The sequence below is a fragment of the Sciurus carolinensis genome, chromosome X (assembly GCF_902686445.1).
Source record: "Sciurus carolinensis chromosome X, mSciCar1.2, whole genome shotgun sequence".
Classification (NCBI taxonomy): Eukaryota; Metazoa; Chordata; class Mammalia; order Rodentia; family Sciuridae; genus Sciurus; species Sciurus carolinensis.
In genome coordinates this window covers 103680109-103707050 of record NC_062232.1, presented here as the reverse complement: position 1 = coordinate 103707050, position 26942 = coordinate 103680109, and the positions used below count along the sequence as shown (strand labels likewise).

The window sequence follows — 26942 nt, the reverse complement described above, 5'->3', positions numbered from 1 at the left end:
CAAATAAAAAATGCATGTTACTAAGTATAGACAAAATGGCAAAATATATAGGAATTTTAAATGTTACATTAATGATACATAATAAATGCAGTAAATGCCAAAAATCTGTATGCATATCTGCAAACTTCAGACTTCAAAATACAATCATACCACCCAAACATTAATGTAGTATTGTCTAATTTGAAGACATATATATTTAAGATTGTCCTATGTATCAGTTATAAAGTGTCATTTAATATTTAGTGAAAGTTAGGGCATAGTGGAAAGAATAGTTGAAAAAAATAAACATTTGAGACCTCTATCCCAGGATAAGTAGCTTTGGTGAAGTTTCTTACCTTCAAACTACGTCCCAGTCAGGGCTCTGAACTGATTAGCTATGTAACTTTGAACAAATTACCTCTCCTCTGAGCCTCAGTTGCTTCACCTGTGAAAGAAGGGGGACCTCTCTAAAGTAACTTCCAGCTCCAACATTATGACTATTATACTAAGAAAGAAATCCACATTGTATTAAGTACATAATTGTATAAGATTCAAATTGAAACAGATTATTAGGGTGAGAACGAGTCAATTGTTTCTACTAGGAAAACTCAATTGAATTTAATAAGAATATTTTTTTCAAAAAATTTTAAAATAATTTAAATATTTAGAGGGTTTGACCTATTGAATTATTTCAATTTACATCTACATTATGAGAAACAACAAAAAAGGACAAATAACAGTTATTGAGAGAGTTATGTAAGATTTTTTTTTCTAAGTTTTAGCTCAAATATCTTTTTTTTTTTTTTTTTTTTTGCGGTGCTGGGGACTGAACCCAGGGCCTTGTACTTATGAGGCAAGCACTCTACCAATTGAGCTATATCCCCAGCCCCAAGCTCAAATATCTTGTTCAAGGCAAACCTATAGAGGGGTAAAAGGGTGTTAGGACAGGAATTAATGTAGCATATGCTTTTACAGATATGGTCTTCTTGAACTCTCATGACCTTAGAAAATAGACATTATTCTCATTTCACAGATGAAGAAATGGCTACCTTTAAAAAAAAAGGCCAATTTGACATAAAAGAGCTACATCTGTCAAAAAATTCCTTCTCATTTTCTTATTTCTGTAATGGCAAGGACACAAATTATTCAATTTATCCCACCCTCATTCCACCCCTTTCTCATTTGACATGTGGGTAACCAGAAATAAAACCATAATTTGGGTCTAAAGGGAACAATGCATACACCTAATGCTGGGGTGGTATAGTCTCCATTTGGAGGGTTCAAAATGCACATTTTATCCACTGAAATGAAAACAGAAAAAAACTACTAAAATTTAAATAACAATGAAAACAACAAAATATCATAATACACATGGCCAAATTACATTATATACACTCACTGAACTCACCCCACCCAACCTCATTCCCTACCCAAAGGGAGGGGTAAAAAACAAATCTAGCAGGAAAGGCAATATAAACCATTAAACTGAAATTTATTTTATAAATGTTAAACTGATTTCTAAAAAAATTAAGCCAAGTTTTTGATCAGCACACTAAATTATCAAAAATTAAGATGATTATGTATTACAAAATAACTTCAATTGTCACATGACTAAAATGTAGTAAAATAGGTGGTGATTGCAAAATCCTAGAGTGAATGTTACACAGAAAAGAAACGTCTACATGTAGATACTGAGGAGACGGGGAGGGGGGCGGTGTGGATTTGGATCTGGTTGTATTTTTGACCTTGCAAAGTGACAAATTTTTGTACAATTAGATGGAAAGGATCCAGTGCTTTTTTGTAGTGCGGATACAGACAAACTCTGATAAGTCTCCAAAAATTTGATTAGAAGTTGGAGTGCTGAGTGATTTTAAGAACCTGAAGCAATAGCATTTCTAAACAATTCTTAAAATAAACTTGTTAGCCACCTCAGTTTCATGCATTAAATTTCACAACTCATGGAAAGAGAGAGAGGAAAAAAAAAGAGGTCTTGCTTAACTCTAAACACACAAATTTTAAAAGCAGAGTTTTAATGAACTGAGGCTCCCAGAACAGGAAAAGCCTTATGTTAAAACAATTTAGTCCTTGGCTAACAACTAGATTAAGCTACCTACATGACTTGGAGCTTAAAGTGTCCTGGAAAACATGTTTTAAAAACGTTAACACTTTTCTCCCATTGAATGCTTTAAACATACATTTAAATTCAAAGCTTAGACTATACAGATCAAATTCAACTTAATGACTACATCATCAGACCTAAGTAGAAGACAACAGAAAGGAGAATAATTGAAGATTTATATAATAAAACAGAAATAGGGCAATCATTACTTAATTTTTAAAGTTCTTATTTGAAATTGCAATGCTTTAAATGAATATCACTTAACATAGTAGTGAACAGAGGTTTGGAGACCGTACCAATGCTTTCTCTTAGAAAATACAATGAAAAGATAATTTTTAATAGTTTCACTCTCAAACCAATCTCTGCAGTAAATGCCTCACTTGACTCTATAATAGGTCTGTCATGACCATCTTATAACATGAATCCTGGGTGTTCTATGAAGAATTTTAGAAACTTCTATTTTTTTACCCATACTGACTCTTATTCAAAATATTTAAACAACTATTCTTCTCTTGTCAGTATTTTATAATTTCCAAGAGTTAGAATTTCAAAAGAACATTTTTAAAAGAAATATCTACTACTATTACTAGTCAAGAAAATAAAAAATTTAAGTAGAGGAAAGACTTTAACATTTTGTCCTATATACATCTTAATCATCCTAACAGTAAAACTCACATGAAACTTTAAGATACAAGATGATATGGAAACCTCAACATGGAAAGCTGTCACTATAACTACAAGCAGTGTACAAACATGCTTCTACTTTTACCTACATAAGCTGACAGATGTTTAAAATACTGGGTTAACAAAGATCTTTTAGTAAAGTGACTTAGGCAGGCTTAAACTAGCAAGGATTAAGGATGAATCCTTACTAATTAATTGGAAGATCTGAGACATATTTTATATTTCATTTTACAAAATCAGAAATATTTATTTTGAAACAAGATAAGAAGACATGGTCTGCCTGTCAGAAAACTACCACTCAGAAATATTTTTCATCCACAAGGCAGGTAAAACATAAAAATATTTAAATTTCACATTGGCACCAAAAAGGTTAACTGTTGTGCCTTCTTGGATTAGAAAAACTAAAGCTGAGTGATAAGTAGTTTTGCAGGCGTTTGAACATGCCTAAGCCTTTAAATCAGTAAAATACTTTCTAAAAATTCTGATTACAAAAGTAATACATACTTATAAAAATTCAAACAGAACAAAATGAAAAAAATAGAAAGTGAAGGGTCCCTAAAAACCCCTTTAGGACCCCACCCCCCACCCCTCAAGAAAAAACACATTTAACAGTTTTGGTTCATCTTTCCAAATCTTTTGTTCTATACAGTTAGAAAATACGCACACCTTGATTTGGCTCATACTATACATAGTGTTTTGCCATGTGCATTTTATACTTAATATATCTTTGACATCTTTCCATGTCAGTACATGTTGGTTAGATGGTATTCTATCACTAAATAGCCTTTTAGAAATGGCAAAACCACTTTTTAAAAAAAATTATTCACACAAATATGTGTTAAAATTTTAAAAGAAAATGGACAGAATCCTAAAACACAAAGACAAACATCTAAAAATAATCTCTATCTTTCCACCAGTGTGGAACAGCTCATTCCTTTTTCACACAAAATAAATTATGTGATTGGGGAGATTAACTCTAATCTCCACATTTATACAGAATGCTCCATTTGTTAAGCCTATCTGAAAAGAATGAAAAATTCAGATGATTAATTCACTTACACTTAGAAACTAAGTCAGTGTACTACAAATATGCATTGTGATCAGTTTTAATATGATGCTTCTTAGTCTACGGTTTCAACTGAATAACAATAAAAAATTGGATAAATCATACAGCTAATAACCTGAAAGATCCAGAAATTCAAAGTTTAGGTTGCCAACTAAAACACTGCTGTTAATGTTTTTTCCTACTTGGTAAGCAAATGCTAATGGAATTCAATGCTGATTACTTAAAGTTCCTTCACATCACACATTCAATCAGGGTAATAAGAAGAACATAACATGCCCACTGCAGAGTTAGATTAAGACATAAAAATCTTTTGCTTGAAAGTAATGACTGTGTAGCACATGGGACATTTGTCAACAGCTTCAGCACATTGTTTACAAGTGACCAGATGTCCACAAGGAATAAAAACTACAGCAATATTTCTATCCATACAGATTTTGCAAAGCTTCTCCTCTTGCAGGCGCCTTAGCTGCTCTTCAGTACTAATCTCTGCACAAAGAGAAAATAAACATACTAGTTTTAGACTTTCTTAGTTGTTTAAATTCAGTGAACATTTATTGAACCCCTACTGTGTTCCAGACACTCAAGTGCTGAGAGATATGAGGCTGACTCACACACGGCATGTGTTCTTAAATAGCTTGCGTGCTAGTGGGAGAGGATGTGAGATGAGGCTATAGAGGTAAGCACAAAGTACAAAGTGATAAGTGCTATAATAAACTTACGTACAAAGTGCTCTGGGACAAGATGAATGAGTTCTGTTCAGGCTAGTTGGGAAAGGTTTCATGAAGGGGGGAGCAAAGGAATGCCATTTATGCATGGGCAGCAATTTGCCATACACAAAAGAAACGGTTAGGTAGGGGCTGGGGAGATAGCTCAGTTGCTAGAGTGCCTACCTCATAAGCACAAGGCCCTGGGTTCAATCCCCAGCACCACAAAAAAAAAAAAAAAAAAAAAAAAAGAAAGAAACGGTTAGGTAAAAGAAGTAGCATATGAAAAGGTGATAGCAGGGGCTGGGAATATAGCTCAGTTGGTAAAGTGCTTACTTTATAAGCACAAGGCCCTGGGTTCCATCCCCACCACCACAAAAAAAAAAAAAAAAAAAAAAAAAGGTGATAGCATCCCAAGAAATGGACGGATTTGAGGGACACTGCAGTGGGAATCCCAGCTACTCCAGAGGTTGAGGTAGGAGGATCTCAAGTTTGAAGCCAGCCTTGGCAGTTTACCAAGACCCTGTCTCAAAATAAAAAGGTGAGGGCACGCATGGCAATCAGTTGTAGAGTATCCCTGGGTTCAACCTCTAGTACGAGAAAAACACACAAAAAAAGGCATGAGTTTGGGATTTTCAGGTATTTTTGAGGTATTTACAGTACAAATAGAGAGTCAAAAGATTTTTTTTCTGTGATACTGGGGATGGAACCCAGGAGTATTAAACCACTGAGCTGTATTTCCAGCACTTTTTATTTTTTATTTTGAGACAGGGTTTTGCTAAGTTTCTTAGGGCCTTACTAATTTGCTGAGACTAGCATTAAACTTGCAGTCTTCCTGCCTCAGCCTCCAGAGATGCTGGGATTACAGGCATGCACCACCACACCCAGCAGAGAGTCACATCTTGAAATCAGGGCCACAGATAGAGATCTGGGTGTCATCAGCATAACTGAAATACTTGCTTAATTTAGCTTTTCTCAAAATAGGTTTTGTGAAATGCTAACAAATATGCCACAAAAATGCAATTCGTGGTCATATATAATTATAACAACAGCAGCAGCAGTCAAAAGTAATAAAGCATAAATACTATGTGCTAGGCACTATTCCAAATGGATTACATATTTTAACTATCTTTGTAATCACTGTATACTAATGGTTTCCAAATCTGACCTCAAATGAAAATTACTTGGGGCTTTTTTTTTTTTTTTTTTTTTTTTTGCAGTGCTAGGGATGGTAGAGAAGCATTCTGCCAGTCCCTGGAGCATTTATAAAAATTTATTTATTTATGGTATTGAGGAATGAACCCAGGGGCACGTAACCACTGAGCCACACCCATAGCCCATCTTATTTTTTATTATGAGACAGGTTCTTACTAAGTTGTTTAGGTTCTTGATAAATTGCTGGGTTGACTTTGAACCCACAATCCTCCTGCCTGAGTCTCCTAAACTGCAGGGATTATAGGTGTGCACCACTGCCCCTGGCCCCTGGGCATTTTTAAATAACAGATTCCTGGGCTCCAATCACTGGGTCTACAATTCTTTGGGTTAGGCAAACTAGCATTTGAGAACCACTGTCATTGAGTACAGTGCAGTACAATATAGTACATTTCCCATCTTGGAAATATACAACACAATTCTCTATTTAAGGGAGCTTCTTTTTCATGGTATCTCTTCTAATATCCTGGGGAACACTTTTGAAACATATTTGGAAACCTGTTAGTTTAATTTTATTCAACTAATACTTACTGAACCCTTAATTAGGTTCTAGGCATTAGGGATACAATTAAGAAATATACAGACTTCAGATCCCTAAAAGTTCATAGATCAGTCAGGAATACAAGTAAACAGGAAATTACAATTTGCCACGATGACAAAGGTAATTACAATGTGTTATGAGGAGCACAGGAAGGGTGTGTGTGCATGTGTGTGTGTGTGCATGCACACATAAAGGAAAGCCTCCTGGAGGAAATTATACTTAAGCTGGGTCCTAAAAGATTAGTAGGAGATAACTAGCAGAGACAGAAGGTCTTTGAGGTCAGAGGCAGTGGGAGAACAGTGTTCTGGGCAAGGGAAATGGCAGAAGCAAGCTCAAGGGCAGAATGGTACATGGCCTATATGCTCATAGGTAAAGCATAAGCAATGAACTTGAGGAGAAAATAGCATGAGATGAAGCTACAGAATTAGGAATAGCTTCATCATGAAAGCTTTGGCAAACCATGTAAAGGAATTTGAACTTGATCCTGGGAACTGGTGAGGGGTTTTAAACTGGAGAAAGACAGGATCACATTTGAGCTTTAGAGAGATTTCTCTCACTAGAGGGTAGAGGAAAGGATTACTTAATATTTTTTTGGTTGGGGGGAGTACTGGGGATCAAACCCAGGGTGGATTTACCACTGACCTACATCTCCAGTCCTTTTTCATTTTTATTTTGAGACAGGGTCTTGCTAAGTTACTTAGGGCTTTGCTAAATTGCTGAGGATGGATTGAATTTGTGATCCTCCTCCTTCAGCCTCCAAAGTCACTGGGATTAAAGGCATGTGCCACCACACCTGGATTAATATCCTTCTTAAAAAGCAACCTTCTGGCCAAGTGTGGTGGCACATGCCTGTAGTCCCAGCAGCTCAGGAGGCTGAAGCAGAAGGATAGCAACAACCCCAAACCAGCCTCAGCAACAACTAGGTGCTAAGCAAATCAGTGAGACCCTGTCTCTAAATAAAAAACAAAATAGGGCTGGGGATGTGACTCAGTGGTTGAGTGCCCCTGATTTCAATCCTTGGTACCCACCCAAAAGCAACCTTCTGGGCCTAATCAAAGTTATAGGTTCAGATGACACAACTCAGTGGTACTGGCATGTGGGAGCCCCCATGTTCAATCCCCAGCACCAAGCCAAAAAGAAAAAATTCTGGGATTGTGGCTCAGTGGTGGAGTGCTTGCCTCATGCATACTGAAGCACTGGGTTTGATCCTCAACACCACATAAAGATAAATAAAGGTACTGTGTCCATCTATAACTAAAAATATTCAAAAAAAATTTCTGAAGATTGGCTGCACAATGTGAATGTACTTAACACTACTGAACTATACATTTAAAATAGTTAAGATGATAATTTTATAAATAAAAAAATAAATATATTTAAAAATTTAAAAACCTTTAGAAATAAATTTTAAAAGATGACAATTTTTTAAAGCTGCAGTAGAATTCAGGGTATTGTGAACGCTAGGCAAGTGCTCTACAGTGCACTACATTCATAGCCCTATGATGGTAAATTTATGTGTATCTTACCACAATTAAAATATAAAAAACCAAAAACCTCTAAAACATCAGACCAATCTGCATTCCACTCCTGACTATCTGAGTCATCTTTAGCAACAGCTCATCTGGCACTTCAAGTTTCTCACTTAAGTAATGAAAATTGTGACTTCTTTTTCCTTTTTTTCTTTTTGGTATTGTGGTTTGAACCCACAGGTACTCTACCACTGAACTACATCCCCAGCCCTTCTATTTTGATTCAGGGTCTAAGTTTCCCAAGCTGGCTTTGAACAGCTCTCTTCTAGATCAGGAAGTTCCTGGCACATGAGCAATAAAGTCAATATCTAGACAACTTCTGATGTTATTTGCTAATATCTTTACTACCTTATTTTATACCTCTTCTAAATGTTATTCATTTTACTATTAGAGTAGATCCATGTGGAAAGATAGATAAGAAATGAATATGCTTGACTTTGATATTATGTACAGTAATACATGCACAAGGATTTAAACAAGTGGATTAGCGTACACCCTACATTAAGGGCATTATCCCACACTATGTAATTTTTTATTTTTATTTATTTATTTATTTATTTTTGGTACTTTACCACTGAGTCACATCTGCAGCCCTTTTTAATTTTTTTTTTGTTATTTTGAGACTGGGTCTCATTGAGATACTAAAGCTGGGGGCCTCAAACTTGTGATCCTCCTGCCTTAGCCTCTGAGTTGCTGGAATTACAGGTGTATACTACCACACCTGGCACAATTTTAAAAGAAAGAAAGAAAGGCACTGACTTGGTACTTGTTTTACATGATAGTTTACTGGGGTATTATCTGCCACGTAGCCACTGGAAACAAAGTTAGCACTGAATCTCTGATGTCTTAGTAAGAGACAGTAATGTTATACTTTTTATAATAACTTTCATCTGCTTCACTTCAATTAGGCCCACCCCTTTAAAAAATAGAATTAAAAGATTCTTAGTAAAGACTTTCCTCATCAGCCTTTGGGAAGAGAAACAGGTAGCAGCCCCAATATGAGTGGATAGACTGTATTAATTACCTGCCTCAATTTAATGAGACTAAGGAAAGATGGATCAAGGAATTCCAACTCTGCCCCAAGAGCTGTCATTTGCTTAAGCCCTCATTCCAGCACCATCCTAGATTTCAGACTTATTGATGATAAAAGCTCCACTGACTTCTGCTGGATTGAGAAAATACACTCCCCAATGCATTCTGACCCTCTCTTCCTATTGCAACCCACTAAATACTTCTGTTACAGACTATGCCTTCAAGCATAAAACTGATATTTACTTCAGCTTGAGTTGTGTTTAAGATGTAGGGGGGGCACTGGGGTTGTGGCTCAGTGGTAGAGTGCTTGCCTCACATATATAAGGCACTGGGTTCAGTCCTCAGTACCACATAAAAATAAATAAAATAAATAAAGGTATTGTGTCCATCTACAACTAAAAATATTTTTAAAGAAAGATGTAGGGGGAAATGACAATCACTTATAGTTCTATTATAGTGGAATGATGACCAAGTAAATAGTTTATTTTACTATCACCGAGATAAGTGCAGCTTGTATAAGTTTAAATATATGCATCTTCAAGGAAAAAGTAGTGGGCTCTCTGTTAAATCTTTTACATCAACTGATATCATTTTATTTACATAATCATCATTAGTAGCAGTATTTGCAGTGCTAAGAATTGAATGCAGGGGGCACTTTACCACTGAGCGTCATCACTGGTTTTTTTATTGTTTTTCAAATTTTATTTTGAGACAAGGCCTTGGACTTGCTGTCCTCCTGCCTCAGCCTTCCCAATGGCTGGGATTAGCATACCCAACTGTGCCCCGCCATTAATGATATTTAAAACTATGTCAGTTAGCTCAGTGTGTTGGTACACACTTGCAAGTTCAAGGTCAGCCTTAGCAATTTAGTAGGACCTTCAGCAACTTAAAGGACTGGGGATGTAGTTCAGTTGTAAAGTGCCCCTGAGGGTTCAATACCCATTACCAAATATATATATACGTGTGTGTGTGTGTGTGTGTGTGTGTATGATAAATGTTCATTTTTTATTAGTTATTGATGAACCCTTATTTATTTATTTGTATGCAGTGCTGAGGATTGAACCCAGTGCCTCACACATGCTAGGCAAGTGCTCTACCATGAGCCACAATCCCAGCCCATACTATTTTATAACTCTTGCAGTTATCTGAATGTTTCAAGAGCATCTGAAATAACATAAAGATCAAAAGGTCTTTAATGTGTTAAAAAAAGTCAACTTTCAGGTTTATTAGAACTAAAGGAATTTTAATCTTTTGGAGGAAGATGGTCAAGAACTTCATAAACCTGATTATAGGTAAAGTACCTAAAAGTCCATTCAGTTTGAAACTTTTAATCTTCAGTGTTGCTCGCAAGTACTCTAGTACCCACCACCTTAAGTGAGAACTAATATTTTATCTTTTTCTTAAAAAGTAGGTCATATGCATTTCTTCTACATTATTTACTATAGTTCCTATATATGATTTATAGTATTAGGGTTCCATTATAGTATTAGGGTTGTGATAAGTGCGACCAAACTCTCAGTTCTGGCGAGGGGCAAAGGGGGATTGGAAAATAAAGATTCACAGACACAGATCTTAAAGATTAAGCTGGGAACAGATGAAGCTCTGCTCTCTGATGGAGATGCAGACCTAAAGATTTACCCCAGCATTCTTTATGTATATACGTCTCATTATCAGGTTAAAGACTATGCAACCATTATTCTTTGTATTTAGGAAAGTTACAGAAACTAGGACATCCTATGTAGCTTTTCCACAGTTGCAAAGTGCAATGTTAGGAGCTTTGTGTAGCTCTCAAGAAAGTCCATTGTTTAAAGTTACTGTAAAGTGGGCAGGAACTGGAGAAGTGGAGCTGGTGAAACATTGTGGTTGTCTAGCAGAAGAATTCCTTCCTTCCCCGGGTGGGCACTATGTGCCTGAGATCAAGGTTAGAACTGATAGGGCTCTTGCACAGAGCCTCCTCATGCAGGGCATTGCTACAGTAGCTAGGCATCCTGTGCCCTTGCACAGAAACATTCCCAGGAACCGGGCATGCCACAGCCATGAGAGCATCAGAGACCCTTGATCTCAGTAACTGCTCTCCTATCCTCCATCACCACTGTCAACATCAAACCTTATTTAATAACATGACCCCATTCATATTTTCATATATGAAAAGTTGTAGAAGAGTCTAAAACCAAACTCTTTTAACTACAAAATGTATAGATTCCACACACAATGATGTTAGCCTCTGTTGTTCTTTGTCTAGAATGGAGCATAAATTCAATTTAATGAATAAATCAATGAATCTTATGGAGATTTTTTTTTTTTGGGTGCTGGGGATCGAACCCAGGGCCTTGTGCTTACAAGGCAAGCACTCTCCCCAGCCCCCTTGGAGATTCTGATTAGAACAAATCAATTGTAAAAATATCTTAAGAAAATGGGAATGTTGGGGAGTATGGCTCACTGGTATAGCACTTTCCTACCATGCCCAAGGTCCTGGGTTCAATCCCCAGCACCATGAAAAAAGGGGTGGGGAAGAGGATAAAACCAACTCGTTTTAGATGATGTAATGAAATTACTGTTAATTTCATTTAAGTGTGATAATAGTATATTATAGTCAGGTGTGGTGGTACACAACTATATTCCCAGCAGCTTGGGAGGCTGAAGCAGGAGGATCCCAAGTTCAAAGCAACTTAGGCCCTAAGAAACTTAGTGAAACCCTATCTCAAAATAAAAAATAAAAAGGGCTAGGGATGTGCTTCAGTAAGTAAGCATCCCTGGGATCAATCCCTGGTACCAAAAAAAAAGTATACTACAAACTGAACGTTTGTGTCTTCCAACATGCATATGCTATAGCCCTAAACTTCAAGGTAATGGTATCTGAAGATGGGGCTTTTGCAAAGTACAGTCATAAACTGCAGAATGACATATCAGTCAATGAGGGACCACATATCTGGTAGTGGTCCTATAAGATTAAAGTGGAGCTGAAAAAATTCCTATTTTTCTAGTGACACCTTAGCCATCCTAATATGCAAGCATAATATATTACTCATGTGTTTGTGGTAATGTGATATAAACCAACCTCAGTTGCTAGTAATATGAAAGTATAGCATACATAATTAGTCACAGTACATAATGCTTGATAACTTTTTTCATTATTTTAGGATGTACTCCTTTTACTTATTAAAAAATGCTTCATAAAACAATATGCCATGTCAAGCCAGTAGCAGTCTCATATCAAACATCTCATTTACCAAATCTCTTGATTGCATTAGGAGGCCATGTTGACTGACCTATACCATCCAGGTTTATATAAGTACATGCTTTCATGTTTGCAAAATGAGACCGGCTTTAAATATATTTCTTAGACTATATTCTCATTGTTAAGCAATGCATTACTATAATTAAGTTTAGATGAGTTCATGAAGGTGAGAGCCTCCTGATGGGCTTAGTGTTCTTTTAAGTAGAGGAAGAAAGACTAGAGCATTAATGCACCACTGTGACTCTCTAACTGCCATGTGAGGATACAGAGGGAAGATAGTCATTTTCAGGGCCCTCATGGGGGAACTGGTCTCCTTGATTTTGGACTTTCTAGCTTCAAGAAATGTGAGAAACAAATGTCTGTTGTTTAAGTCACCCTGTCTGTGATATTCTGTTATAGGAGACTGAGTCAACTAATAGACACAGTACAAGTTATATTTAAAAACCATCCTTATCTGTTGGATATATATTGAAGTATTTATAGATCATGATATATAGGATGTCTGGCATTACTTTGAAGTACTGTGGCAAAAAAGAAAGTTGTGGAAAATATGCAACAAAATTGGCAAAGTGGTGGTAATTATTAAAGCTGACTGATGGATACAAGAAGGTTCATTACACTGTTATCTTCACTTTTGGTATATTTGAAATTTTTCATAAGAAGAGATTAATTTAGGGAGGCTTTAAGCAACTTAGTGAGACCCTGTCTCAAAATAAAAAAGGGCTGGGGATATAGCTCAGTGGTAAATTGCCCTTGGGTTAAGTCCATAGTGCCCCGCTCAGTATTTATCCTAAGGGGGATGTGAGAGAAAAAAAATGAATGAGCTAGAATCAAATGAGATACTGGTAATAATTTAGTGGTTAGGTTTTTCTTCCTTTTTATACATGGCCATCCATACCTTTCTGCAATGAAGTTTGACTTGATTCATCTTGTGTATTGTCTTTCTGAGCACTCACTAGATCTGCAATCAGAACCTCAAGTGATATATAGTTGCTCCCAGATGTCTGAATTTTTTCCTCCATTATTTTCTTAATGTCCCTGAAACTGAATCCCATTCGTATAGCTTCTTGTACCATAGAATTCTGGAAGATGGTGTCATCTGAAATGAAAATTGGGAGGAAAAATAACATAGAATCAAAATAAATATTATTAAAACAACTCAATAGTAAATTAGTTTAAAAAATTAAACAGCAAGCAAAAACTAAAACAAAACAAACCAATCCCAAACCGGGAAACCAAAGCTGCTTTGGAAGGAAATTTTTAAAAAATATTCAGATACCGAAGGATAACTTTTAGAATCTTAAAATTCATTGTAAGTGCTTTTAGTATGTATTTTGTAGCACTATGGATTATTCAAATTTGGGGCTCTAAAGGCAGTGAGGAGTCAGGTACAGTGGCAGAAGCCTTTAATCCCAGAGGCTGGGGTGGCTGAGGCAGGAGGATTACAAGTTCAAAAGCCAGCCTCAGCAATTTAGCAAGGCCCTAAGCAACTCAATGAGACTCTGTCTCTAAATAAAACACAAAAAAGGACTGGGGAATGTGGCTCAGTGGTTGTGACCCTGGTTTCAATCCCCAGTACCTAAAAAAAAAAAAAAAAAAAAAGAACAACAAAAAAAAATCCCAAACCAAAACAAACAAAAAAACACCATGATAGGGCTGGGAATGTAGTTCAAAGGTAGAGCACTTACTTGCCTTGCCTAGCATCTGTGAGGCCCTGGGTTCCATCCCCAGCATGACAAAACAAAAATAAAATACTATAATACAACAGTATAAAATAAGGTAAAAATGCTTTTCAAAGCTGAACATTTTTCAAATCAGCTGTACAACTAATGGAAAGTACTTAAAAAGTGGATATTATTGCTGAGTCATAAGCAATTACTTAAAAAACAGTCCTGGGAAATTGGGGGAAGTCCCAGTCTGTGACATCAAGTGTCTGTTTCCTAGATGTCAGGGTTAGTTTCTATCTAAGGGGGTTGGATTAGGTAAGACAAGAAAGTAAAAAATTCACTGTTATAATACAGCATATATAGGGAAATGCTTAGGGAGGAAAATTGTACCTGGGCACAGTGGTGCCTGCCTATAATGTCAATCACTGGGGGAACTGAGGCAGAAGGAATTAAAAGTTCAAGACCAGCCCTGGCAACTTAGTGAGACACTGCCTCAAAATGCAAAAATAAAAAGAGCTGGGAATGTAGCTCAGTGGAAGAGTGCCCCTGGGTTTGCAATCCCCAGTACTGGGTGGGGGGGAGAAGGGGGGGAGGGGGAGGAAGGGGGGAGGGAGAGAAAGAGAGGGAGAGAAAGAGAGAAAGAGAGAAAGGGGGGGGGGGGAGGCGGGGATTAGAAACCAGCGCTTATCTCTGCCAAAGACATGCACACGAATATTCATAACAGCATCATTTATAATAACCCCAAACTGGAAACAATTCAAATGTCCATCATCAGGTGAATAAATAAATTATGGTATATTAAAAAACAATATAGAATAAAAAGCAACAAACTACTGCCACAAACAACATGGATGAATCTCATACACAAAGCAAGTGAAATTCATCAAAATGATGAACCAGATAAAAGAGTATATACTGCATGATTCCATTTATAAGAAGTTCAAAACTAAACTGTGGTAATAGGGAAAATTAATTTATGGTTATGGAAGCCATAATATAACTTGTGGGTGGATACTGAATGGGAAGCAGCCTGAAGGAGCTTTCTGGGGTGGAAGAAAGCTCTAAATCTTGATCTACATAATGGTTACATAGTGTATATACGTGTTAAATTTGAGTTGAAAAGAATTGTTTTTGAGGGTACCCGGGATTGAACTCATGGGCACTCAACCACTGAGCCACATTCCCAGCCCTATTTTGCATTTTATTTAGAGACAGGGTCTCACTGAGATGCTTAGTGCCTCACCATTGCTAAGGCTAGCTTTGAACTCACAAGCTTCCTGCCTCAGTCTCCTGAGTCGCTGGGATTACAGGTGTGCACCACTGTGCCTGGCCTGAATTGAAAATTTAAGATTAGTGCACTTTAAAGCACTTTACTGTGTGTATATTATACATCAATAAATATTTATTTAATTGCCTGTGGTGTTAATAAGGATTGAACCCAGGTCCTTGCACATGCTAGGCAAGTGCTCTACCACAGAGTGACATTCTCAGCCCTTGAATAAAGGTTTTTTATTCATTCAGTGACTCTTTTCATATTTCTGTGAAGTAGAAAATAGGCAATGTTTTTTTTTAAATATATATTTTTTGGTTGTCAATGGACCTTTATTTTATTTATATGCAGTGCTTAGAATTGAACTCAGTGCATCACACATGCTAGGCAAGTGCTCTACCACTGAGCCACAACCCCAGCCCTAGGCAATGGTTTTTTAAATACAACATCGAAAGTATAAGCAACAAGCTGGACATAGTGGTATATGACTGTAATCCTAGACTTTGGAAGCTGAGACAGAAAATTTCAAGTTTGAGGTCAGACTGGCAACTCAAAATATAAAAAAGGGCTGGAGATGTAGCTCAGTGGTACAGTGTCCCTGGGTTCAATATCCAGTATCCCCCCACTAAATAAGCATAAGCAAGAAAAGAAAAAATTGGAGTTCATCAAAATTAAACACTTTGTATTTCCAAGAATACCAATAAGAAAGTGAAAAACAACCCACAAGAATGGGAGAAAATTTTCCAAATCATAAATCTGGTAAGGAATATATATATATAATATATATAAAATATATAATAAATTCTTACAGTTCAATAATAAAGACAACATAACTAAAAAATGGTTAAAGGAGATTACAAACATTTCTCTAAAGAAGATTTTACAAAGGACTAATAAACACAAGAAAAGAGGTTCAATATCAATGGCATTGGAGGAAGAGCAAAACAAAACCACGGCATACCACATCAACCTGATAGAATGGCTATAAAAAAGAGGACAGGCAACAACAAGTGTTAGCAAAGATGTGGAGAAACTACAACTCTTACACACTGCTGGTAGGAATGTTAAACGATGTAGCCACTTTGAAAAACTTTATGGTAGTTCATCATAAGGTTGAACATAGCGCTGGGTGCAGTGGTGCATGTCTGTAATCCCAGCGACTTGGGAGGCTGAGGGAGAAAGATCTCAAGTTCAAAGTCAGCCTCAGCAATTTAGTGAGACCCTTAGCAACTTAGTAAGAACCTTTCTCAAAATAAAAATTAAGGTATTATCTAAACAATGAAATATTGTTCACCATAAAATAGAATGAAGAATGAAGTACTCATATATGTTACAACATGGATGGCACCTGTGGTCATATATTGCATGATCCTATTTATATTAAATTTTCAGAAGGAAAAATCATGGAGAGACAAGTAGATTAGTGAGTGCCTGTGCCTGGTAGGAGCAGATTGAAGAATGACTAAATCACTGCTGATGGGTGGGTATGGGGTTTCTTTTTTGTGTGATGGTAATGCTGTGCAATTAAATAAGAGTGATGGCTGTATAACCTTATGAATATACTAAAAAACACTGAATTACATACTTTTTTGGGTAGTATATTACAGCATTTATTTTATTTATTTATTTTTGGTACTGGGGATTGAACCCAGGGATACTTAACCACCAAACACTTTTTTATATTTTATTTACAGACGGTCTCACTGAGATGCTTTAGGGCTTGCTGCTGGGGCTGATTTTTTTTTTTTTATAAAAATCTTTTTTATTTTTACAGACTGCATTTTGATTCATTGTACACAAATGGGGTATAACTTTTCATTTCTATGGTTGTACGCAATGTAGATTCACACCATTCATGTAATCATAAATATACATAGGGTAATACTGTCTGTTTTGAATTACATACTTTTAATGGTGAAATTTATGATATACATAAATTATATCTCACCATTAATCCTAACCTAGAACAAAGGCTCTTTCATCATAAAAGAATAGTAGACACTGTAAGGATAATTAAATGCCAAAAATTCTTAACAAGAAATGTTATTGATTCTTTCTGAATAACTAAAAATGTATGCTATACCCTTGGGCTGGGGATATAGCTCAGTGGTAGAGCACTTGCCTAGCATGTGTGGGGTCCTGGGTTCCATCCCCAGTACCCCCCCAACTTATATACACACATGCTACACTAATTTTTTTGGCAATACTGGGAATTGAACCCAGGGCCTCATACATGCTAGGTAATCACTCTACCACTAAGCTACACCTCCAGTACTTATAATTTTTTATTTTTAAGATAGGGTCTTTCTCAATTTTTCAGGCTGGCCACAAACTTGAAATCCATCTGCCTCAGTCTCCAAGTAGTTACGATTATAGGCATGTATCATTCCCAGCTCATTTCTTAAATTGTATTGTTTATGCCCATTACAAAAACCATACCAAATAATATCAAAGCAGCTCTTCTTCCCAAGTATATTTACGAATATGCATAGTATTCTTTTGTCTTCTAATACTTAAAATACTAAACAGATGATGCTATAAGCATAGAGTGGGGAATTACCAGATATATTCTAAATTGAACTTTCTATTTTTGACACATGCTGCCTAAATTGAAAGTGAGATCTTCAGTGTGATAAAGGATTCAGAAGACCTTGTTTACAGTTCTAGTTCCACAAATAATTTATAATATGCCTGTGGGTAGGTCACTTACCTCTCTATTTCATTTGGTAAGATGGGATAACAATATCTTGTTTGCTTAACATAATACCTTTCTCTACCTACTTTCTATTTGTTTGTTTTTCGTGGTACTGGGTATCAAACCTAGGGCCTTCTGAAAGCTAGGTGTGCACTCTAACACTGAGCTATATCTCCATTAGTTTCTAGTTGTTAAAGATGTCTACAATGTTTGTGATACAAATTTGTATCACAGGTAATACAAGTAAAACAAACCAAATCTTACCCCTCTGAAAAAGTTGGGTAATGTACAATGACAGCATGGGTTAAAAAAGCAGATGGGTTAGGGCTGATGGTGGTGATGGCACACTAGAAAGATACTGGATTCATGATCCTTGCTTTTATACTTCACCCTATGTTTTGTGGTCATAGCAAGAATAGTAATAGGACAACCTATTACTGCTCTTCCTGACCATGGAAGAACTGTCCAATGATTATGATAAATCCACTCTTCTTTTTGTACCAGGGATTGAATCCAGGGGCATTCAACCACTGACCTACATCCCCAGCCATTTTTATTTTTTTATTTTGAGACAGGGTTTCACTAAGTAGCTTAGGGACTTGCTAAGTTGCTGAGGTTGGCTTTGAACTTATGATTCCCCTGTGTCAACCTCCTGAGCTGCTGAGATTACAGGCATGCACCACCATGCCCAGCTCAAAATCCTTTTTTTAGAAAATTAATTTTTTTTAGCAATAACAGTCACACTCTGTTGCCCAGGCTGACCTTGAACCCAGAGTCAAGAAACCCTCTCACTTCATCTCCCAAATAACTGAGACTACAGGTACGTGCCAAGGTGCCCAGTTTGTACTAATATTCTTAATATAGAAAGATCTGCTTAAATTTATATGCATTTCATTAAATTCTTAAATTTATAGCAATTGCATTTCTAACAAATATATTATGGTATTATGAAAGACCATGCTTAGTTTTTTACTCCATAAATAACAACTATAATAAATTGGCAGTGATATTAGAAGTATATTCATTTTAGTAAGCATATTTACCAATTCTTTTTGTCAGTGATGGCATTTTTTCTGCAGTTCTTACCTAAAATAGAAATATGAATTATAACTAAGAATTATTTATAGTAGTAGGCAATTATCTCAATTTGAAAAGTTACATTAATCAAAAATTTGAAATAAATTGGCTTTATTCCAATTAAAAATATGAATATTCACAAGAGGTACAACTTGATGGAATAGAAGGAAGTTAAAACATATCTAATCCAATTCTTTCACTTCACAAACAAGAAACTGAGGCCCAAGGAGATTAAATAACTTCATGGAGATAATATAATTAAGGCTGGAGTCATCCTAACAACTCAGTCTCTCATGCTAGACCAGGATTTTTTCCATGTATTATAATACATTGGTCACCCAATTCATTCTATCAATTTAGATACCCTATCTTTTTCTTTTTGATTTGTAGTACTGCGGAATGAGGGCCTCACACATGCAAGACATTTGCTCCACCACTGAGCTATACCCCAAGTTTTTTGTTTGTTTGTTCTGAGACTGTTGTCACTAAGTAGGCCAGGCTGCTCTTGGACTTATTCTCCTGCCTCAACCTTCTTAGCAGCTGGGACAACAGGCATGCACCACCACACTCAGCCTAGATATACATTTGAGATTTTAAATACTATCTGCAAGATGGTTGAAACTACTTATGAACGCAAAGTATATCATACAAAGATAATTTCAGAAGAGTAAGGGACTTTAGGAACTTTAGTATTTTGGTTCTTCAATCTTGTTTTTGTCTATAGTGATACTGAAATCATTTCATCCTAATTCCCTTCTCACAAATTTGCTTCAGGTTAAGAATATGAAGCTCTCCTTGAGTTCTCCCCTTTAAATTTCACTACACATTATTAACTTATGGTACTATACTGTGAATTTTACACAAGGAACAACTGTAAAACAAATTATACACAAAAATAGATATTATACAATATGAGACTTACCAGAGACTCTTCAAGTGAATGTGTTAAATGGATACTGTTTATGTATTCTTGTCCCTTTTCTTCCAACAGGTATTTACACCTAAACAATATAATGACATTAAACTTTAGTAGCTGATAAATAAGTAAATATAGATTCTCTATCATTTAATTCCATTAACTTGCTTTTTGTTATTTCTAAGGAGCCACAAAATAAAATGTTACCCAATTCCCTAACCAACTGTCATTTTAAGGTTAAAAAATGTTCCTTTTCTTATGTTACTTATGCTAATAGATAAGACTTGGTAGAATAAAAAGTATCAACCTGAGAACTTCCAACTTTTAAGCATGAATTATTGAATTAGCACCTTGACTTATTTTTTAAAGTTAAAGGTTGTCAATCCTTTTAACAGGCCTTTATTTAGAGGATTAACCAATTGTACATTTAAAATTTTTCATATTCAAGTTTTCCTTTCAAGGTTGTTTACGGGTAAGTAAGGTGTCTTTTTCAAATGATCACCCTGAAGTTTTAAGCTGTCACTTTGTAGGCCCGAAACGCACATCACTTATTATACCTGAGTACACTATTTTAAAGAAGCAAGATGGCAGAGACATTTAGGGGTATGTCATCATCCTAAGATGCCACTTACAGTAAGAAGCATAATTATTTAATGTACCACCTAAAACTGCTAATTAAATTATGACCCACCACCAGATGTGTCCTGATTTCAGAGATCTTAAAATGTGAAAAACCATAAGTCTTAGAATTAGTGAAATCCATTAGTATTTCCTAGGGTATATGATGGCTTCTTCAGGACTCTCCTTGGCAACACAAGCTCTCTTGTGCTTGTCATGAAAGAGCCTACTATAAAAAAGTATATATTTTCTTTTTCTTTTTTCTTTTTTTTTGCAGGTCTGGGGATTGAACCCAGGGCCTCGTGCCTGCGAGGCAAGCACTCTACTAACTGAGCTACATCCCTAGCCCCTATATTTTCTAATTTGGTTTAGAAATGGAACCATCTGAAAGTCACAGATATGATATATATGCAGTGAATGTTTTGGCCACCAAAGGAGGCTTAGGTTATGTTTTTTTTTATCACATGGGTGATCCCATTTTAACAACATGGTATGGATTTAAAGCCATACACAGCAAAAGCAAAAATAATTGAGGTGAAAAGTAATTCAAGTCTTCCCATTGCACACTGTCCAATTTGCCTGTTATTGAATGAACAATTAAACATCTTACCCTGAGGCTGGGGATGTAGCTCAATGGTAGAGCACCTGCCTAGCATGTATACATGAGGCCCTGGATTCCATCCCTGGCATCACATAAAGAAATCATTAAATATCTCACCCTGGATACCACTTAGCATGCTGTTCCCAAGGGTCTTCACTGGGCTTCCAATCAGTTAGCCCTCCTCCACAATGGAAGCACTTTACTTTATCACCTTCACCTAAGAAAACATACAAGTAAAAATACATTTATTTGTGCAATTAGAAGCTTACACACAAATATCTATTCTAACACTCAAAACTTAAGTGTACCTAAATTACATAAAAATCTCAGCACTTTCATATTTGCATCTAAGTACAGGGAATTGAAAACCCAGAGGTGATTTACCACTGCACTATATACCTAGCCCTTTTTATTTTGAAACAAGGTCCCATTCAGTTGCTGAGGCTGGCCTCAAACTTGCCATCCTCCTGCCTCAGATTCCTGAGCCACTGGGATTACAGGCATGCAACTCCATGCCAGGCTGATCTTTATCATTTTAGGAGGAAATACACATGGAACTCCATGAGTTGATCCTCTGAGATATTTTACAAAAGACAACTAAAAATCAAATTGACCAACTTTTTTTTTTTTTTTTGGTACCAGGATTAAACCCAGGGGAGTTTCACCACTGAGCCACATCCCCAGTCCTTTTTATTTTTTATTTTGAGACAGGATCTCGCTAAGTTGCTTAGGGCCTTCCTAAGTTGCTGAGGCTAGCCTCAAACTTGTGATCCTCTTGCCTCAGGCTCTCATATTCACTGTAATTACAGGTGTGTGCCATATATTCCAGCTAATACTGACCAATTTTTATGTTAAAACTATAATTGTTAGATTATTTTTAATGTATGTTACTTGAGTTAATATTGTACTTACTTTATCAAATTATAAAACTTTAAAATAAATTATGTTCCAAGTATTAATAACAACAAAGTTCAGCATAATAAAATTACAAGATAAGTTTCTCTAAGGTGGTAGCTGCATGACACTAAATAAACCTTCAAGATTACTATATAAATGAAAAATTTTGAAATAACTTGTATTTTGCATTTTGGCATTATTCAATCCCAAAATGAATGGGTCAGAAATATAATAATCATAAAAAATATTTCTGGAAGCCACTGCACTAATGACACCTCCTGACAAGTCCACATCTAGCTGAAAAGTACTCATTTGAAGCAAAATTATAACACAGGGAAGCTTTCAAATATACAGTTGATGTATGGGCCAAACCAAACTCTTGAATGTTAACTCTTTCTATAGGGTTGTCATGAGGCTTAGAGAAAATTCATGTAATATGTATTGAGCACATATAGTAGATGTGCAATAAATGATAGCTAGTGTTACCATTAGTCCCATTTTTATATCAGGGATATATATCATTTGCATATTATCACTATCTTAAAAACATTTACATGAACATAAACATGATTCATAACATGGTAGTCTCTCTCTCTCTCTCTCTCTTTTTTTTTTTTTTTTTTGGCAGTACTGGGAATTGAACCCAGGGCCTTATGCATGTTAGGCAAGCACTCTACCACATCCCCAGCCCTCATGGTAGACATTTTTTTACATAAATTTAATAGTGACATTACAGATTCAACACACGAGATCAGAGTATAATACTGATATAATTAATCATGCCAGCTTACACCAAAATATTTACCAGTTCAGGGGGTTATAGACATCTCTTAACTTTTAGGAGCCCTGGAATAGTTGGAAAGTTATTTATTGGTTATGTTTACCTAAAGCATAAAATCCAGCTCTTGCAAGCTGCTCCTTGTTAACTGAGTATATCCATGTCCCAAAAGTAATGATCCGTGCTTCATACTCTGCCATGGCTGGATTTCTTGGTGAATTTGTTGGATTTGGGAAATTCCTATCAGAACTTACAACATCAGATTCACTTCGAACATTAACGTTCCGGCCCAAAACAAAGAAGCAATTAGGAAAGTGTCGCCTGTGTTCTGACCAGGCGCGATCACAAGGTTCCCAATTTTTCAGTTTTCCACCACAACAAAAGCACTGCACTTGATCGTCAATACCTGTGTAGTAGAGTCCAGCACTAGCTAACTCTCTAGGGGTTAAGTGGGCATAGTCTGGCCAGTTCTGAAATGACTTTAATCTAGCTTCTTCACTACACATGGCAGGGTTCCTTGGGTATATGGTGTCTGATATATCTACAACCTGTCCAGTTCTCAAAAGATAGTCTGCATGAGTCTCAGGTGGCCTGTCTAAACCAAAATGATTTCTGCTTCTCAAATAGTTTTCAACTCTGTACCGACCATTTTGGACACCAGGATTTGTAGGTTGTGCAGCACTATTTTCAAAATAAAAGCCGTTGATAAATCTGCAATTTGGGGATACTTTCCTGTGTCTTCCAATTGCTGAGTCTCCATATTGCCATCTATCTATTGCCGCATGACAACTAAAGCACCGCACAGTATCTCCTTCACCAGTATAAAGAAAACCTGCTCGTGCCAATGTTGATGCTGAAACAGGACTACTACTTGGAAAATTAGCAAAAGTTTTTAATCTATTATACTCTTCTACAAATTCTTCATCTTTATTGATGTCTGCAGGTACACAAGTTTTAGATCCTTCAAAACTGTTAAAAGTCATCTTCTCTTGAAAATAGGACTTGTCCACCTTTTCTAAAAAGAGAACATTACATTAGGAAATCCAAAATGTGAAACATAAGCAATATACTTTTGATATTAGGAGCTAACAAATTATTGACTAAAAATAACTACACAATCACTAAGACACTTTCTAATTCTAAATACTAGAATTCTACATTACTACATCATTCAAATAATAAAATCTGGTATTTTTGTTTTCTCTCTCCCTCTCTTTTCTGGTAGTGCTGGAGATTGAACCCAGAGTCTCATACATGCAAATAAGTACTCTACCACTGAGCTATATCCCCAACCTCTTTTTTTTCCTTTCTCTTCTCTTTTCAGTGTTAGCTATGAAACCCAGGGCCTCACACATGCTATGCAAGTGCTGTACCACTGAGCCACATCCCCAGTCCTTTTATTTTTTACTTGAGACACAGTCTTGCTAAGTTGCCCAGGTTGGCCTAAAACTTGTGATCCTCCTGCCTCAGTCTCCCAAGTAGCTGAGATTACAGGCATGGGTCACTGCACTCAGCCTGTTTATTCTTTTTGAGGAAAGTAATATTTAAGTAAGAACAAACTATTAAGTGCTTATTTTATATAAATATGGAAACTGTGATACAGAATATAATTATTAAACATCTAAAATTGTTAATTAGGAAAAACATGAAAGAAGCACAAAATATGCAGATTCTTAAAGTCTAGATATAATTGTTCTAATGGATCACTGTATATTCAAGGCATCAAAGTTCAGTTTTTACAATTGAAAGGAAATGAAGGTTCAGAATGTTAATGAATTTATTTCTAATATTTCTATCATTTTTTGCTTAGCAAAAAATAAGTTTTATTCACAATATTGGTTCCATTAATTAAGAGCATCAAATGCTTCTTATTTTTCTGCATAAATAAACAAGAGTCCATTTTTTTTGAAATTGGATCACTCCACAAAGTTAAAGATATAGATATATGAAATACTGCCCTCTAGAGGGCTGCTCAAGAAAAATCCTAAGAATCTGCAGATCTAATTGCAGGCAGTTTTGCTACCAACTTCCCAGGGCCAATGAACAATCTGTTCAAATAGGGGAGAATTTGGCAGCCTCATTAGAGCTGCTAAATTACAGCTGTGTAATATTTAACCCAGATAAAATACTAAAAAGAGCCAGTTAGGTTATGAGACAGTAGCAAGATAATTTATCCTCCAAACCTGGACACTTTGAAAGTGAAAAATGATGTTACTAATAATTATATAGGAACAAAAGGCATAAATCAGGTTTCCCCCAGGCAAACCAGAGCAAGTAGTCACCCCAGTTATGAGGTAAACCTGGTTCTCCAGAATCTCCCGCATTGCCTGATACTGTGCTCAGTTTATGCCTGTCATATGCAAAAGAAGGGTCACAAACAACTTGACAGCACAAAAACAAAACAAAACAAGACAAAACAAAAAACCAACCCAAATAGATATTTATCAAAACAGGATATACAAATAGTCAACAAGCATATGAAAACATGCTTAACATCACTAAACTTCAAGAGAAATGCAAATCAAAATCACATGAAATATCACCTCATACCTTAAGTTAGGATGGTTATTAACTAAAAGAAAAATAAATAAATACTGGTGAGGATATAGAGAAAGGGGAACTCTGAAACACTGTTGGTGGGACTGTAAACCAGGATAGCCATTATTGAAAACAATATGAAGTTTCCTCAAAAAAAAAACAAAAACAAAAACAAAACAGAAATAGACCTATCACATATGGTCTAGCAATCCCACTACTGGTGAAATAAGTATGTTAAAGAGACTTGTAGGTTTATTATAGCACTGTTCACAGCAGCTACAATATGGAACCACCATAGCTTCCCATTGATGGATGAATGGATAAAGAAAATGTGATGTGATACACACACACACATACACACACATTTCTCACAGGGTACAATCTGAAAGGAGAAATAACTAAATAATTTCTAATGTTTTATAGGGTTAACTATGGTTGATAAAAATTAGTCAAATATTTCAAAATAGCTAGTAGACAGGATTTCCAATGTTTCCTATGCAAAGGAAAATAAATGTCTGACAGGCCAGTTTTCCTGATCTTATCATTACACATTTTATACATGTAGTGAAATGCTGCACCATACCCCATAACAATGTCAATTAAAAATTTTAAAATATATTAAAAAGAATGGCTATGACTGTCTCTACTTCATATGTGCATTGATTCTTAGAAATAATTATCCTTATCTCTTCAATAAACTTCAGATTTTCTTGGCTTGTCAATTTACAATGGTATTAATCCATATATTCCTCAAGAGCTAGGTTCTATCTGCATATGGTAGATAATGACTTTTCATTAACATTTTCCAGATGTCTGAAAACATTCTAACATTGCTGAATCAGCAATAATAAACTAGATGATAAAAACCAAGATTCAAAGGGACAAAGACTGGTGGGCTGGGTAGTGAGATAAAATTTAATAGGGATAAAGGTAAAATCTTATATTTTACTTTTTATTTTTGAAGAGTGAACCATACATCAGTTTATTGCATTGTCAATTTATGAACAAGATGGGTATTTTATTTGCATGTCATCTTTGCATAGGGGCCACGCAAATTTTCTCTGTATCATTCCAATATTAATACATGTGCTGCTGAAGTGAGTACTATATTCTGCTTTAATAAAAATCTGCAGCATAACTAAGAAGATGGAGATTTGATTTGGAACAAAGTCATGTGAAGGCAAACCTCCAGACTAAAAACCTTGGGATTTTAGTTAATTACAAATTCATTATAAGCCAACATTACATGGCTGCTAAAAAAAACTTACAACTACTTCAGGCTGCATTAGTGTCCAGATGTGCAACATCCAGGTCCAATTCAGCTACACTGGAATATTATTTCCTGTTCCAAACACATTTTAATGTCCTTAGAGAGCAATCAGTATGATGAAAATGATATCATATGAGGAATAGTTGGAAGAGCTGAGAATGTTTATCCCAAAGGGGGAAAAATTGGTGAGAGAAAGAGTAGAGAGGATAGAATAACTATCTTAAGATATCTAAAAGGCTGTCATGTGGAAAGGGGATCCGAATTCTGTGTAGCTTGAGGGCAAAATTAAGGTCAATAATTATAACCAGTATGTTTTAACCCAATACAAGGATGAACCTTAAAACAATCAATAACAGTACAAAATGGACTGGGTTGTCTTGCAGATGAGTTCCACCTGAAACTGACAGGGGATTCAGACTAGGAGACTAAACATTTTCAAGTCTGTAATTATCCTGAAGAATAAATGCTCAATATAATCCAAAATATGTGAAAATTACCTTTCCTGAAGGGA

General features: G+C 35.9%; 1 protein-coding gene and 1 non-coding gene across 6 annotated transcripts in view; both read right to left on the bottom strand.

Moving 5' to 3' along the window:
• Positions 1 to 771: 771 nt before the first annotated feature.
• Positions 772 to 26942, bottom strand: part of Xiap (X-linked inhibitor of apoptosis) — a 43287-nt gene continuing 17116 nt past the window's right edge. For all 5 annotated transcript variants that reach the window (XM_047536584.1, XM_047536585.1, XM_047536581.1 and 2 more), the window contains 6 exons: positions 22730 to 23638; positions 21066 to 21165; positions 19736 to 19814; positions 18780 to 18822; positions 13003 to 13203; positions 772 to 4334 (listed from right to left, as the gene is read on the bottom strand). In XM_047536584.1, the coding sequence (XP_047392540.1) occupies positions 4141 to 4334; positions 13003 to 13203; positions 18780 to 18822; positions 19736 to 19814; positions 21066 to 21165; positions 22730 to 23606 (1494 nt within the window). In that variant the 5' untranslated portion in view covers positions 23607 to 23638 and the 3' untranslated portion in view covers positions 772 to 4140. The remainder of the gene's footprint in view (positions 4335 to 13002; positions 13204 to 18779; positions 18823 to 19735; positions 19815 to 21065; positions 21166 to 22729; positions 23639 to 26942) is intronic.
• On the bottom strand, positions 26165 to 26266 carry LOC124972725 (U6 spliceosomal RNA). The gene has a single exon (XR_007106516.1). It is a non-coding gene; the product is annotated as a U6 spliceosomal RNA (small nuclear RNA).